Here is a 15,214-nt window from a genome sequence, read left to right on the forward strand (position 1 = left end):
CCGGAGCTGAGAGGAACCTAACATATCAAAGTAAACATGTCTATATTTACTTGGACCGCCCGGCGCGCGACGGCCAAGTGAGAGAGTGTGAGAGCGTCGATGCCCCCACACGCTTACTATCTCTCCCCCTTTCTTTCCCTATGCTTAGTGGCACGGGGTGGGACATTTGCTTTTTCGTTCTTTTTATCGTCTCACAATTTTTTTGTCCTTTTATTCCCGCTAGCCGCAGCTCAGGTGCTTTTTCAGAAACTCACGCAAACGACGCCAGCGCCAGCTTTCCCTCCAGGCAGTATTTAAAAACTCCATGGAGCTGACGTCGCAATCTAGGGGGCGCCAGCAGAAGGCACCGAAATGAAAACAGAAGACAGAGCCAGTGCTGTGGCATGTTGCAAGTTGCGCGTCCGCGCCGTAAGTGTCGCCACGGTCGGAACGATTGCAGCGATCCTGGTATCTGGCAGCAAACGCGGCTGGAGTCAATGACACAACGCGTCTGCGCCGCCAGTGCCGCCGCGGGCAACGCTGCAGCGCAGTGGCAGCAGACGACAGCGACCGGCGCAAGCATAGCGAGCAAAGTTTTGAGCAATTTATGTTTTTACCGCCAACTCCCAGGCACCGCCACCGTCGCATTTCAAAATCGTCCCCATTGGCTCTACGGGAATGTCACACCCTTGACAGAGCCGACATAGCGGCGATACGAGATGTGGTGTGTGATATGAGTGCGATAGGTACTAAAAGTAAGCGGTGTCAACGTAACGCAATGCTTCCGCTGGCTGATAAAGCCACTCCTTGCAGTGCCTGCAGCAATCGGCTCAGAGAGCTTCGCGTCCGGGCTCCGCTGCCGCTGAATACGCCGTAGCAGCTGTGAGCAGTGGGTGCAAGCAACGTGCGGTGCGTGCCGCGGTAACGGTTGGCTTGCTTGATGCTGTACTGTACAGTACGTGTCTACCGACGCATGTGTGCTGCGTATCCAGCTCAAGAAAGACAATCAGGCTCGTAAACTGTCTTTGAACCCGTGGAGAAGCAAAGGAGTGCCCTGCGATGCCACATGAGTTGAGTGTGAGGCTTTGCCAGCTTGTGCAGCACTATCCGGAGCTCTACGACAGTTTGAACGAGCGCTTTCACGACGACGAGGCGAAAAATAGTGCTTGGAGAAAGGTCGCATGGTGTCTGGAAGTACCGCGTAAGTATCCTCGCGATCCTCCTTGGACGGTCAAAAAGTCCGACTTACTTTTATTACCGAACAAATCAAGAAGTGTTCTCGTTTCACAGAGTCGGAATGCGATGAGATCAAAATCAAATGGAAGAAAATAAGACACCAGTTTGTGAAAGCAAAAAAAGAACGGAACACATCGTGGGACCTGTGGCCGTACCTTCAATTCCTCAGCGAAGCAGAAGCCAGAAGGTAAAGTTGGCAACGCCTGCTTTGCTACCGATCCGTACGATCGCCCGCTGCGGCCCAAAGACTCAAAACAAAACAGCAGCTGTTAACACTGGGCCACGGTTCGCGGCATCCTGTAGCCGATCTCAACACTAAACGAAATCAGCTTTTTAAGGCTTGCCGCGGTGGCTCAGTGGTTAGGGCGCTCTGCCACTGATCCGAAGTCAGGGGCTCCGGAACAGGGGGGCCAAGGGGGCCGGTTGCCCCCCCCCCCCCCCCCCCCCCCCTCCCCAACATTTCTCCAGGGGGAATAGCGCCCCCCCCCCCCCCCCCCTCGCCAAGTCTCCAACTTCTTGCACTCAAATCAGATCCTTGACAAACGCTTCAATTGAGCTCGTTGGCTTCTTAGCCAGCCTTAAAACGTTTAATTTCAGTAACCTAAACCAATCATGTCCCAGCAGACCCCACAAACACTAGGCTGTGACAAGGCCCAAATTATGTCCATTTTCCAGCAATATTTCAATATCTTTACATAAATAACTAATAAATATTATAGTGACGATGTTTTGCATGATCACCATACAGTATGCAAAAAATAAAAATTTTGAATTAGGATGTATTTTGAAGGAAAACAAAAAAATAGGGTTTCGTGTTCCAATTTTGGAACACTGGCAAGTAAAAGGTTAACATGCATGCCACATCCAGCTGGCTATTGAGTACGAGTTACTCAGAGAAAGGAGAAACTTCACAGATTACAGAAGCCAGGGCCATGGGGAGATGACGGTACTGTTGGGTTAGTTTGCCGATTTTTAGCAACTGCTCTACTACCTTACACATCACTGCATGCCGGGAAGCTCCACATCCTCACGAAACATTGTCACCTGCTTAGGGCAGTTGCCCAGTTAGGTTCTCAGCTGCAGGAAAAGACTGATGCAAAACCATATGCAAGTGCACCATGAAAAGGTGTTATGTTTTGGCTACCCCTAAGGTTAAGTGGCAGTCCCATCACTGTTGTCAACACGGTGATTATGTGATGAGGCCAACGGTAACGTGATAACCTAGCTTTTAGACGTTAATTTCCACTTTCATTTTTTGTCTGGCGGTTACATTAATGGTGACATCTCTTTCCACAAGCACAGCTCTATGTACAGACAGTTTAGTGTTAATTACTGCTAAATTGTCTGCTCGGGCAGCCAAAAAGGACAAGATAAAATTCAATGTGGCTTTTCAATGCACAGAAGTACCACATTACAACACCGGGAAAACAGGTAATTTATCTGCAAAGAATAATACTGCTAAAAAAAACAACGAAAATTGCATTCTGCAATAAGCAGTGAAAAACGTCCACCGAATTTAAAAAAAAATAAGAACCAAAAAGTCCAACGCCTAGTTATGGCATTTGAAAGTGCGAACTACAGTTGGATGCAACTCGAGAACGCAGCTGCAAATGCCCTTCCAAGGAGGCAATCAAGCCAATGACATCAACCAGTTCCTATGATGTTTCGGTTGATGCCCTTTCATTTTCTAGTATGTCATCATTCATGGCTGGCAGGAACAGGGCGATTAACCATGGATTAACTGGATTAACCACAGTGCCCTTAGCTGGAGGGCCTATTTTGAGGGGCACTTGCCACTGCCGTCTTGATTTTTATCCAACCGTAGTACCACTACCGACACTTGCAATTGATGTGCAATATCTTAGGTACTTGCATCGTTGATGTTGCATAAAGTATGCATTTGGTAAAAAAAAAAACCTTTTAGTACCACCTTTGCATCAAGACTACTGCACTCGAGATCCTTTGGCTACAGTATATAACTGATAGGGTATGCAAGGGTATGAAATTTAATGATTGAAAGAGAGAAAGTTTCGTGAAATTGTGGAGGAAAAACTAGGCAAAGAAACATAATGCAAGCGATTGCAAGGTTAACAAAAATAATGACTTTTCAAGTGGCCTTTGAATAAGTCAAGATTAGACGACAGTCTCGATATGATGAGATGAGGAAATACTACCGATGCTTTAAAGCTTTGATTTGGTGTAGGTGCTTTTAATGCAAATTTGATTGCAAAATGCATGAAAGAGTATTAAGGAGCACGATGTATTTGTGCAGCAAAGTAGCAACGACTGTTTTATATTTATCTAGTGAAATGGTATGCTTCTTTTCGAGAAATTGCTGAACGGGAAATGTAATTAAATGTAGTGAATAATGCAGCTCTGTTCTGCTTAGAGATAAGCATGTTGGAGAGGCGTATTGATAAGGGTTTGTATTAATGAGAATTCCAGTTATGGCCAGATGGATATTGCATTTCTTTGCCTAGTTTGTCCTCTGCAATTTCACATAAGTCAAAACGATTCCTTAACATTAGTAGGTACGTTCATCACAATGTGGAATGCATAGTGTTTTTGCAGCCTGTGCACATATAGCGATGAGAGGACCAAGAGAGATAAGGAAATGGCAAAGAATCCCAGTAGCTGGCTATAGCCAAGCCTTCAGCCAACAGGTCCCTAAGTGGGAGCTGTGCTTTCATTCCTTCATTACAGAATTCATACCCAGTTATGCAACCTCAGTATCTTTTGATAAATATTGCTTGTTTACAGGAGAGAGACGGATGTTTCATTATCTGAAAGATAAAGCATGCAAAATAAAATTGTTCTTAATACTGTAAAGAAAGTGGGACTGCAATGTTTATATGTAAAATTTACATTTAAATTTATTAGGATTAAGTGACAGTCACCATGCACAATATACACTATTTGGAAATTACATCAAGGTCAGTAGCAAGACGATCAGTGCTGCCATTAACTGTGCAGTAAATATCGCAGTCATATATATGTAACAGTTCTACAGAAGATTGCATGCTATTTGGTTAATCATTAATGTTGGTAAGAGCTGCAGACCGAACATGCGGCCGTGCTGAGCACCAGATACAGTGTCACAAAGATATAAAGACAAGTTGTAAAATAAATTGTTAATATAATTTAGCCGTGGGGATATGTATGGTCCTTTCTTCCAATTTAGTGAACTATTGCGTTTTTTCTTGCAGTATTCCAGAGAAAAGCCCCCAAAAAAGAAAAGCTAGCACTACAACTGCAGACTCACCACGGCAAGTGTGCTTTTTTTTCTGTAAGTTTTGAGGAATATTGCAACCAGGATCTCGTATATTGCAACCAGGATCTCGTAAATTTTTCCAGCTGTAAATGATAGAAATGTCTCTGTCCGAATGTCATTGTCATCAGTGGAACACGATGTGGAATTAATATGTCTGTTAATCATTTGCTTTCAAGTTTTTATGCCATTTGGTTTGGTTTTTGTGAAGTGAAATTCAGGGGTTACAATACCAGTTAGCATTTTGTATTACACATGCGAAGAACGTGTTATTTTACCATGCATTTTTCTGCCCTCTGAGCCTGCATGGCCACATTTATTTGACCTGATACCAACATATTGCCCCGATGGGAAGTACAGCACAGCTAGGGAGCTTGTAAAACTAAAACACAGGCTTTAAGCAATGCACAGAGGAGACATAATATTGCAAAATTAACAGCTAAAGCACACAAGTGAGCAAGGTAGACACATTTGGAAATTACATATAAGTCTGTAGCAAGGCAATCAGTACTGTCATTAACTGGACAGTAAATCGCAGAGTCACATATGCTAACAGTTTTACAGAAGATGGTATGCTAAAGAGCACAGACCTTTGGGCGAGTTGGTGCATTGCAAACATGTACAAGCGCAAAAAACAGGGACAAAGAAGGATTGGACAACACGAGCGCTTACTTCCAACTAAAGATTTATTGACAAACAAGCACATTAAATACACCTTGCTGCATGACGTCAAGCCGGCAGCACTGCCAACATCAAGTGGCCGCACACAAAAACATTGTTGTTTTTGTGTGCGATATATGAAGTTGGTTTTATTGCTGCCCATGTCACTTATCTTTACTGGTCAGCTTATTTCAACGAGTTTTTGAACACGAGTAAAACCACTATAGAGTTCAAAAACAGAGAAATAAGACACGAACACTGCTAGCAATTGCTCTTAAAGGGACACTGAGGAGAACTCTATCAATTTTTTTTGTTAGCAAAATCTGATAGTTCGGCATTTCATGGTTTTGTTGCCGCTTGTCCGGGCGCGAAAGATGCATTTATTTCAAAGAATTTTGGATTCGAAGTTGAAAAAGTTTTTCCCGCCCCTCTGATTCAAACTCAGGGAACTCTTATGACGCCACGGCAACTCTTATGACGTCACAGAACGGAGTGACGTGAATCGTGACGTAAACGCAGACTCCGTAATTTCTGCCGGCTAGCGGTGCGGTGTGCAACCTTCCTTTGCAAGCCTCAAAGATTCACGACGTCCATGAAGTAAAGAAAATTCCTCCAAGGTGGCGCCTCTTGTCCTAGGAAGTCATCACGCTTGTACTTGCGAGATTGGCCTGTGGCGGCGATACCTGTATTTTGGTTCTTGCTATTTTCTACATTACAAGAGCTTTGCTTTCAGGAAGAGTGGCGTTTTTGTGATCAGGAGCTGCTATTCTATGGATACAAGCCAACTTCAATTTCTTCTCAGTGTCTCATTAAGCAGCATCACATCAAAGGAGAAACTTTTAACTATGCAGCAAACTCTTAATTGGGAAAAAAGGCTGTAAGACAAAATTACAGCTAGTCAAATCTTTGAAGTTGTACATCTCGGTTTGTGGTCTTGTGCCTAATTTTACATTTAGAAGATTTATCATTATTATACCACATAGCCAAAATTTGATTTTAGAGGTCTTTGTAGGTCACATGAAGCATGAAATACTATAATCACTGCTTTGTCGTTTTAATTCACTACAATGCTGAAGCTGCAGCCTGCCGCAAGAGCCAGAACACATTGAGTGAAGAAGCAGCGATTATATTGCAGTTTTTCTCATCCTTCATATGATCAATATAGATCTTTGATGTCATAGCCATTGCTCGGCTGTTCAAACCGAAACAGGTGAGAGAAATACGATTATAAATTATTTACTCGTTTTAGGCGAATACCACATAGCTACCAGTGTCTTGTGCATCATTACAAAGAAGAAAACGTGAAACCAAAATTTGGAGTATATACTCCTTTAACAATTTACAAGTACATCTAAAATGATAGTTTTCCTAAACTGACACAATCACTACCACATTGTGATGCTAATAGCTTTTTTCTCACTCTAAATACAACATAAAGCTTTTGGTTAGGTATGTTCTAATGGCATATGCTTGAAATTTTCATCGAAATCAGCGCAGTGATTGAGAAGCCAATTCTCTAGCCACGGATCCTCGCCTAACAAGAATGCGCTTGCCATTCGCTGAGAAAGGACTGTACATACCGAATTTTTGCTTATGTGTTGTCTTCTTTCAAATGATGTGTAAAACATTAACATACGTACGTGTATCACCGCATGATATTTGCCAACTGCTAAATAACTTAAAATGGAATTTCTTCGATCTTGATGCTGTTTAGGTTTCATCAACCGCACGATGACTGCGATGTGTAGTTGGCCCTTAGGTCACATGTCATGGACATTAAAAAAAGGAAATATAACTGCTGACACAATTTTTTTTTGTCATTCCAGCTTTTGAAGCAAGCTGGTTTGAAGTGTTTCAGCGAATTAAATCGACGTATGCATTCATATTGCAGGCTTTTAGTGCCTCAAGTGACCTAAAGATCAACTAGATGTCACATCTATCGTTTGATTGATGAAACCAAAAATGCCTGTGGTTCATCTCTGGTTAAACCTGGAGTGACGTGATAGCTACAGCTGGCCGAGTGGAACTCGTTCAGTCGAATAGCAAAGTTAGTCTTTCGCTGCTCCGTTTCGCTGGGCATTCCTTCATCTCGACCCTGGACGTGATTCACTCTCTCCCCTCTTTCCCCCTCTCAACTCCCCCCCCTCCCCCCCCACTTGGTTTCGCCAGTGCCGGCAGCTGCTCCGCACCATGTGACCAACCACGTGACCACGTGGTGGCGCCGCCACGCTGAAGGCTTGAAATGCTAGCGTAATGTAACTATCGCTACAATACAGCAAGAGAGGAGAAATACAGTTATAAATTATTTAGTGTTTGTAGGCAAATACCGTGCGGCGATCCATGTGTTCGAATATCTGACGCGTCATTTAAAAGAAGAAAACACGAAGTTAAATTTAAGTGTCTATACCACAGTCCTCATTTGGCTGTTGCAACCAAAACCGAAACAGCACGAGAAAGAAATGCGATTATAAATCATTGAGCGGTCGCAGGGGAATACCATGTGGTAATCAATGTATAATAATGCCTTACGCATCATTACAAAAAAGAAAACAAGCACCCAAAAGTTAGGTGTCTATACTCCTTTAAGATTTGTTGCATTCCTAGAAATATCTGTAAAGGTGTATTTTACACAGTTTGCAAAGGGGAGCTCTGCAGAATCTTCTTAATTTATGCATAAAAATTATGCAGAAGTAATATCTTTCATGCATGAAAGAAAAAGGTCTCATTACCAGCCTATACAGGCAAGTTTCTACAGTACAACCCCATTAATTTGGACTTCACAGCACCAGAGAAAGGGACCATATTAACTGAATGTCAGATTATCAGAGTGATCAAAAAACAAATGTGCCTCACACCTGTGTACTTTCATTTCTTGAAATAATCGGTAATTGTTGATTTCTTCATGTCATGTGTCTGTAACTGTGTTACGCAGATCCGTCAAATGGGGCAGTTCGCTTACACTGCTGGACAGAGGAGCACATATTTCCTCTAGGACATTCAGGCCATCAGCAGCCTCTGCTCCCACACACACCCCGCAAGAAAAAAAAATCACATCCTGTGCGCACTCACACCGTGTATAGTAAAATGATCACAGGGTTCATGATAACAATCCCCCACCGTGGGTACGTGCCATTCAACCAGAGGCCCTCATCATCATCATCATCACAAGGAGCACTGACAGCACAGCCTGCGACTAGTGTGCAGTGAAAGCAAGCAATACATGGCAAAGTCTACACAAAACAAAAACTCATTTTGTTGTACCTTCTCGACTGATGATCATAACAATGAGTACGGTACCTTTACATTTCAGTTAGACACCAGTGCCTCTCGCGCTATGGCTCTTAGACATCTCAGTCGCTCACATACCGTTATCACTACCTTTCTTCCAGCACCCGGGGCACATATGAACTCCACTGCCTGTTCGAATAAATCGAAGCACGGGCAAATACCTTCAAACTAGAGTTTCACGCCATAAAATAGTACATATGTTTAATGGGACTGGATAGGGTATCCATATTATACAATCTTTCAAATTAATGAGGTCAAATTACCTAGGTTTTGCTGTACTTATAAACTGAATTATTTTGTGTGAAAAGGAATTTTAACATCTATAACATGCTCAGTTCAATTTATAAGGGGCACTTCTCATAGACTTTAATCAGAGATTTTATGTCTTCAATATGTGTGGTTCTTGGGGGAACACACTGGTTATTAGCTGCTTTCAGCAGCACTTTTTCTATATTTTCTGAGATAGCCTATGCTGCTTCATTACTCTTTCATATAGTGTGATGTGCCTGTCTGTGTTGACTTCACTTGCTCCAAATTTTATGTCCACTCTTTGTCATCTGTACCATGACACAGGTGGAAAATATTTTCATGGAAGCATGCTTATCAGCAGTACGCATGCAGTTTGCTTGTGCAACTTCTGTATGTTACTCTACAATACTTATGCCTTAATTTGTTTCCAGCAATGTTTGTGTCATGGTTTTGTGTAACCAAAGAAAGCTTATAGGGAAATGTTCCTGCTATGGCTTGTTTTTTGTATTTTGTTCAAGAGGGAAAGTGGCACTTATTTAAGATAGAAGATAATGTGGATGTGAATCAAAAATATTGATAATAAAATATATATGCTCTTTATTATAAATAATGAGGAGATGAATTATCTCGTCTTCAGAAAGTACTTAGTCACCTTCCCTCTTGAAAGAAAAGAAACGAACATTTTTCTGTGTTTTTTTTTTGTTTTAAACACTGCTCGTGCCTTTTGTATTGTATATATCCTAACATGCAGCTAATCTTCTGTATTCCAAAGTTGATGCAGATGATTCACGGATTCAGAGAAATATGTGTCACCGGCTAGCTGTTAACCACAATTTCCTCCTTCCACGGTAACCACCCTCTGGTTAAGCTTTCCTATGCACTCGCCATACCCTCCTCCTTCCATGGTAACCATTTTCCAGTTGGCAAACCTCCGCTCTCGCCACATCTTTTTCTTTCCATGATAACCACCTTCTGGATGGTTCCCGTGGTAACCACCCTTCGGCTATGCCTTCCTACACTCTCGCCATACTCTTCTCCTTCCACAGTAACCCTCCTCCTCCTTCCAGGGTTACTACCCTCTGGTTGGTTCACATGGCAACCACGCACTAGTTGCACCTTCTTATGCCCTTACCACACCCTCCTCATTCCATGGTTACCACCTTCTCGACCGTTCTAATAATACTACGTTTCCTACGTTTCCTTTATACCGACCTCCCTCCTCGGTAACCCTCCTCATCCTTCCAGGGCAGCTACCCTCTGGGTGATATCCGTGGCAACCACCCAATTATTGTGCCTTTTTACACTCTCACCATATTCACCTGCTTCCCTGGTAACCATCCTACGATTGAAGATTCCTCCGCTCTCACGATACCCTTCTCCTTCTATGGTAACCATCGTCTCGGTGGTTCCGTTCACCAGTCACGCATTCCTCCACTCGCGTCATTTCCTCCTCCTCTAACGGTAACCACTATGTAGACCTTCGTAAGGTAGCAGCTATTAGGGCTGCTACTAAATTTTGCATGCAAGCTCAGTTCAGCCATTTCGAATGACAAAATCCGTTTTGGAAAGGCAGTTTTTAGGTAAAAATTTAGTTTAACTGAAAAGATTCCTTTGGTTGCAGAAATCAGGAAGAATTGGGTTTTGCCCAGCAGCAAAGAGCCTAAAGTATGAACAAGAGCCATTAAGCTTCCATTCCATACAGCTTTTACTTTGCTGCTTGATGTGCCATTATATTTTGCTTTGTGTTCACCGTCATCCTTTTGGGATGTGTGGTAATTGTGGTCCAGATCTGTGGATATATTAAAACATTGCCTACAGGGTGAAAATTTCAGGGCTTTTTTATCTCTGTTGTAGTAGAGTTTAACTAAATCTTGAAAGCCCTTGAACAGCATTAGCTGCAGTTTTTGTTGCAGTTTCAACTAATGCCAAAGGTTGCTGCTAGAATGTGGGTACATTACACCTAGAGGTTGATATGGAAAAGCAAGCTTAAAATATTGACTGATAGCGCAAGAAGTTTTCTCATGTCAAGTTACATTAGTGGGATATTTAGTGCATCAAGCTGGAATATTCACTGCACACCTCAACATCGAGCGGTAGTATCCACTAAATATGATTCTAAGGCGATCATTTTACACTGAACATTATGTAGATGCAATGTCATGCAGACTTTTGTGGATATCTGATAGATCGCTTGTGTCCTAAGTACCTGGTTCATTGCTCATTTGGCGGATGTTGGTGGTTGACTGGGATTGTCACTGCTCAAACCTACCATACATAAGAGTGTTACATTGAACTGTTCACACTGTGGCGCTTCGTACAAAATTCTACATGCTTTTTTTTTTTGCTGTGAAGGTTTCTCAAAGAAGTGGTTTCTGGAAAACATGCAAGCAATTCAGAAGCTGCAGGACCATCACCCAAACGACTGAGGTGACCTTACAGTTTTGTTCACTTGAAAGATACAATTGTTGTAAAGTCCTCCTTTCACTATGAGCACTATGTTTTATTCAAATAGCGTGCCAAACAAGGCTTAGGCAAAAATATATGGTGGAAGGTTTAGGCAGTTCAGTTCTGTGTCTTACATGGAAGTATCCAGCATTTCAAAGTACTGTATACAGCCGAGCCCACTTATAATGAACGTAACAGTCATGAGGATTGTGTCCGTTGTATCCGAGCTTCGCAGTAAGTGGACTTCCCCTTTTACAACAAAAAAGTAGTCATTCAAAAGTGGCATTTCTTTTACGAAAAGGTTCATTTTATAGGTCTGCTTCTTCATGCAAGCCCTGTAACAGTGCTTTCCAATCACTCCAGAGTGGTCATGTGCTTCTCGCCGAAATCATTTCTGCCACAGAGCTGTTATAGGGACACAGTATTACTAATTGCGACATGAGCATTCATGGCAACTGGTTGTAGGTCGGCCTCCGTGCCTCCTATTCTAGACAAAATTGTATGAATGTAGCGACGAAACTGTGCCAAGCACGTGTGCGTGGAACGTATCAGTTGCACTTCCTGTTGTTTGCGAGCTTGTTCCACCTGGCCACAGTGCAAAAGTTAGAAAACAGACTGGACTGGAAGGCATACCATGCGAATAGCAGTCAGTGTTTTTGGATAGCTGCCGTTGCTTGATCACCGGCCGTGTGCAGTCATTCCCACGCTTTTAACGTTGCCCTTGTTTTGCATGCACCACACTTCTGCCTCCACTTTAGACCAACCAGCATACGTACATGCACAGATTGACACTGCAGCCCATCAGTGGGTGCTTGGTTGGTGGTTTCAATGCTAACTATTTATTGCTTTGTTGATGTCACCACATTGCTTTAGAAGGGTGTCACGGTAGCCAGGAAACACTTCGGTTTCTGCGCTGGCGGAATGCGCATTTTCCAGCTGCGGGGCCAAACTGATGGCACCTCCTTGTTCACTTTAGCTGAGTTGTGCTGTCATGGCCATTGTCTAAGACGCAGTGCCATTGCTTTAGTACATACCTTGAGAGTAGGACTACCAACGTTCGTAATAAGCGAGCATACGTTATAACTGCAGCCGTTATAAAGTGGGCTCAACTGTAGCTGCCATTATTGTTCATTCACGAAAGCGCAGTAATACAAATCTTAGTATGTGCAATTCATATAGCAGCAGACAAATGTAGAGTATGCTTCTCTTGCTGTAGTCTTTATTATTTTTCAACTTTTCTTTCATTCATGCTTTGCTTTGCAGGCTTAATGGTCATCTGTGGAATTTTAACTACTGTGTGCTGCACATGCATTTTCCTTTTAAAGGAAAACACGACGGGTGCATTAACATGTGAACATGTGACATGTGCTGCTTCTCGTGTGTTTGTGCAACCAATCCCTCCTTGTTCCTTCAATTTGGCTGCGCTTTCAGAATGGAAGGAAGTGGAGCAGATGCCTACAGCCAAGGGTCTCAAGCCACTGAGCACAGTGCTGTTCTTGACAAAACGTTTCTCGAGCAGCTCCAAAAGAAGTTCGCAAGACTGAGGCCAGATATCAGAGGAACTATGAAGGCCACTATTCTTGAAATGCTTGATGGAGCGGCGAGGTGATGAAGGAGAGTTGTTTGTTACCTGGATACTCAAGTTTTTTTAGAGAAAAAACTGTGCCCAGTTAAGCTATGGCTTGACACGGTTTTCAACGAGAAGCTGTCTTTGGGGTCTAAGCTTGGTATCTGCTTTAGCTGTTGTTGGGTTTCTTCATTAGACAAGTAATGTGTTTACTCGTAGCACAATGCAAGTGGCTTCTTCCCTTCTTCTTCAGTGACGTCACGAAGCCGCTGATTACACTGACAGCTATCCTAGCTGATGTCCCTCAGAACAGCTTCTCGCTGTAAAAACGAGGAAAGCCTGGCTGTGCAATGTGGCTGGCAGAATGATTGGATGCTGTCATTTCGATGAACATGTGCTGTGATAAATTTAGCATGCAAATGTGCCGAAAGTTGGGCTCTTGTTGCGATGAAAAATGTGAGAAATACTTGACAAGTTGGTCAAGTGTCTTCTCCATCACACATTTGACAAACGGAAGTTTCCTCTCACTCGTTACTTAGTGGAAGGTATAACGTTCGGGTTCTAAGCATGGGTATGGGAATTCAGTCCTGTCCTTGGGAGCCAAATTTCAGTGGAGGCGGCACGCAAAAATGCCAGTGTGCCGACATTGCGGTGCGCGTTAAAGAGCCCCAGACAGTCAAAATTAAACCAGGACTGTCCACTACAACCTGCCTCGTAGCCTACAGTGTTGCTGCTATAGATTAAAAAAAGTTATGTTAGTAAAGCTTAACAAGCGTTTCTAACATTAAGAGACGAAGAGAGCAGAGTGGGTCAGGGAACAAGGATGGGTTAATGACATCCTAGTCAAAATCAAGAAGGAATGGGCTTGAGCAAGGCATGTAATGCGAAGGCAAGATAACTGATCATTTTTAAGGGTAACAGACTGTGTTCCAAGACAAGGCAAGCGTAGCAGGGGGCGGCAGAAAGTTAGGTGGGTGAATGACAATGCGAAGTTTGCGGGGATAACGTGGCCACAGCTTGCACAGGATAGGGTTAATTAGAGAGGTATGGGAGAGGCCTTTGTCCTACAGTGGGCACAGTCAGGCCAGTGATGATGACTATGATTAAGCATTTCTGGTGTACATATTCCAAACAATCATTCTTGACAACAGCTTCATTTTGTGTGATTCAGTGCTCGCCATGCATCGCATCGCAACATTTTGTCTGGTGCGGCCCGGCTAAAGCATCCAAATGTTTACACTGTTTGCAAGTGACCTTTGACCTTGAAACATGCGTATGGATGCTTCCCTAGCTGTGTCAAATTGATTGCAGTAGAAATGAGAGGGCTATTCTCACCAGCAGGAACCTAGGCACAAGCAGTTTTGATTACCAGAAAGGTGGCAGGTTCAGTGTTCCAAATGAAGCTCGTGGGAGGCTGTTCTGTCCTCCAGTGTGTGTCACTACACTTTAGAAAAAATTAACAGAAGACAAAAAAAAAATCATGGTGACACACAGTGTGTTGCATGGCCACAAATTTTTTCTGTCCTGCTCCTCTGGCCAAAGGGTGCGTGTTGAAAGTGGTACTGTAAAAAGGGCTTTTTTCTTTTTTTGCAAGCTGGGCTTTCTGGCGTTTTATTCAGTACCAACATTTTAATATATTTCACTGATGCTAAATATTGCAAAATAGTCGCAAGGAATTGAATAAATCAGTGCATCTGCTTTGGAAACTGGCCAACTGCAATGTTCATAATGTCTTGACTTGGTAATGAGAAAGCTTGTTTACCATCGTATTGCCAGAATTTCCAAAGGAACTGCCATTTGTGAAGATTAGGTCATTGCAAAATTTGTCATTAGAGCAACCTTCAATGTGATCATTGCGGAATATGGCCTTACGTATTGCTGCCCTTGAATTGCATGTAGCAACACCAATGCAAACTGGTGTCACGTTTGTTTCACAGTAAGCAACAACAACCTGTGAAACAAATGCTGCTGCTACATGCAACTTAATTGAAGCCAACAAAAGTAGAGTTGGTGGTCATATATACTTCCATGGAATCTGTTTTTGAGAGTGCAGTATCTCGCAAGAGGTTTTGCAAGTGTACTGTTAACAGAGATGTGTTCGAATAATGTTTATTAAAATAAAGTGCAAGCAAAAATCTAAGAAAGGATGGCGTAGTGGAGGGCTCCAAATTTATTAGCCAACCACCTCGGCTTTGTTAATGCGCAGACATCGCTCAGCGCATGGGCGCTTTTTGAGTTTTGCCTTCGTCGAAATGCAACCCCCATGGCCAGGATTGAACCCGGGTCCTCTGGCTCTGTAGCCAGGTGTGCTAACCACTGAGCCACTGCGGCGGGTGCAAGAATTTGTGAAAAATATGCGTAGCGATGCAGAAAAACACTATTGTGCTGGCTACTATTCTCTGATGGCTTCTTCCAGTAAATAAATTTTATAGCGTGAAATTTTGTTGACTGCAAAGAAGCACAAAAAGGAAGACGCAAAGAAAGAGAAGCGACAAGCATGCAGCACCAACTATAGACCAGGG

The 15,214-nt window shown here is 43.0% G+C and overlaps 1 protein-coding gene across 2 annotated transcripts; it reads left to right on the top strand.

Annotated features, from left to right (window-relative positions):
* The first annotated feature begins 317 nt into the window (after window positions 1–317).
* Window positions 318–14,401, top strand: LOC144098844 (uncharacterized). Of its 2 annotated transcripts, XM_077631751.1 has the most exons (6): window positions 318–373; window positions 676–1,180; window positions 1,270–1,402; window positions 4,422–4,481; window positions 11,033–11,107; window positions 12,557–14,401. In XM_077631751.1, exons 2-6 carry the CDS (start codon window positions 1,039–1,041, stop codon window positions 12,732–12,734), a joined length of 588 nt encoding a protein of 195 aa, XP_077487877.1. In that variant the 5' UTR covers window positions 318–373; window positions 676–1,038; the 3' UTR covers window positions 12,735–14,401. The 2 variants fall into 2 exon arrangements, with proteins under 2 accessions (XP_077487877.1, XP_077487878.1); XM_077631752.1 differs by lacking the exons at window positions 318–373; window positions 11,033–11,107 and having other exon boundaries at window positions 677–1,180.
* Window positions 14,402–15,214: the final 813 nt, after the last annotated feature.

Source organism: Amblyomma americanum, chromosome 7, assembly GCF_052857255.1.
Source record: "Amblyomma americanum isolate KBUSLIRL-KWMA chromosome 7, ASM5285725v1, whole genome shotgun sequence".
Classification (NCBI taxonomy): Eukaryota; Metazoa; Arthropoda; class Arachnida; order Ixodida; family Ixodidae; genus Amblyomma; species Amblyomma americanum.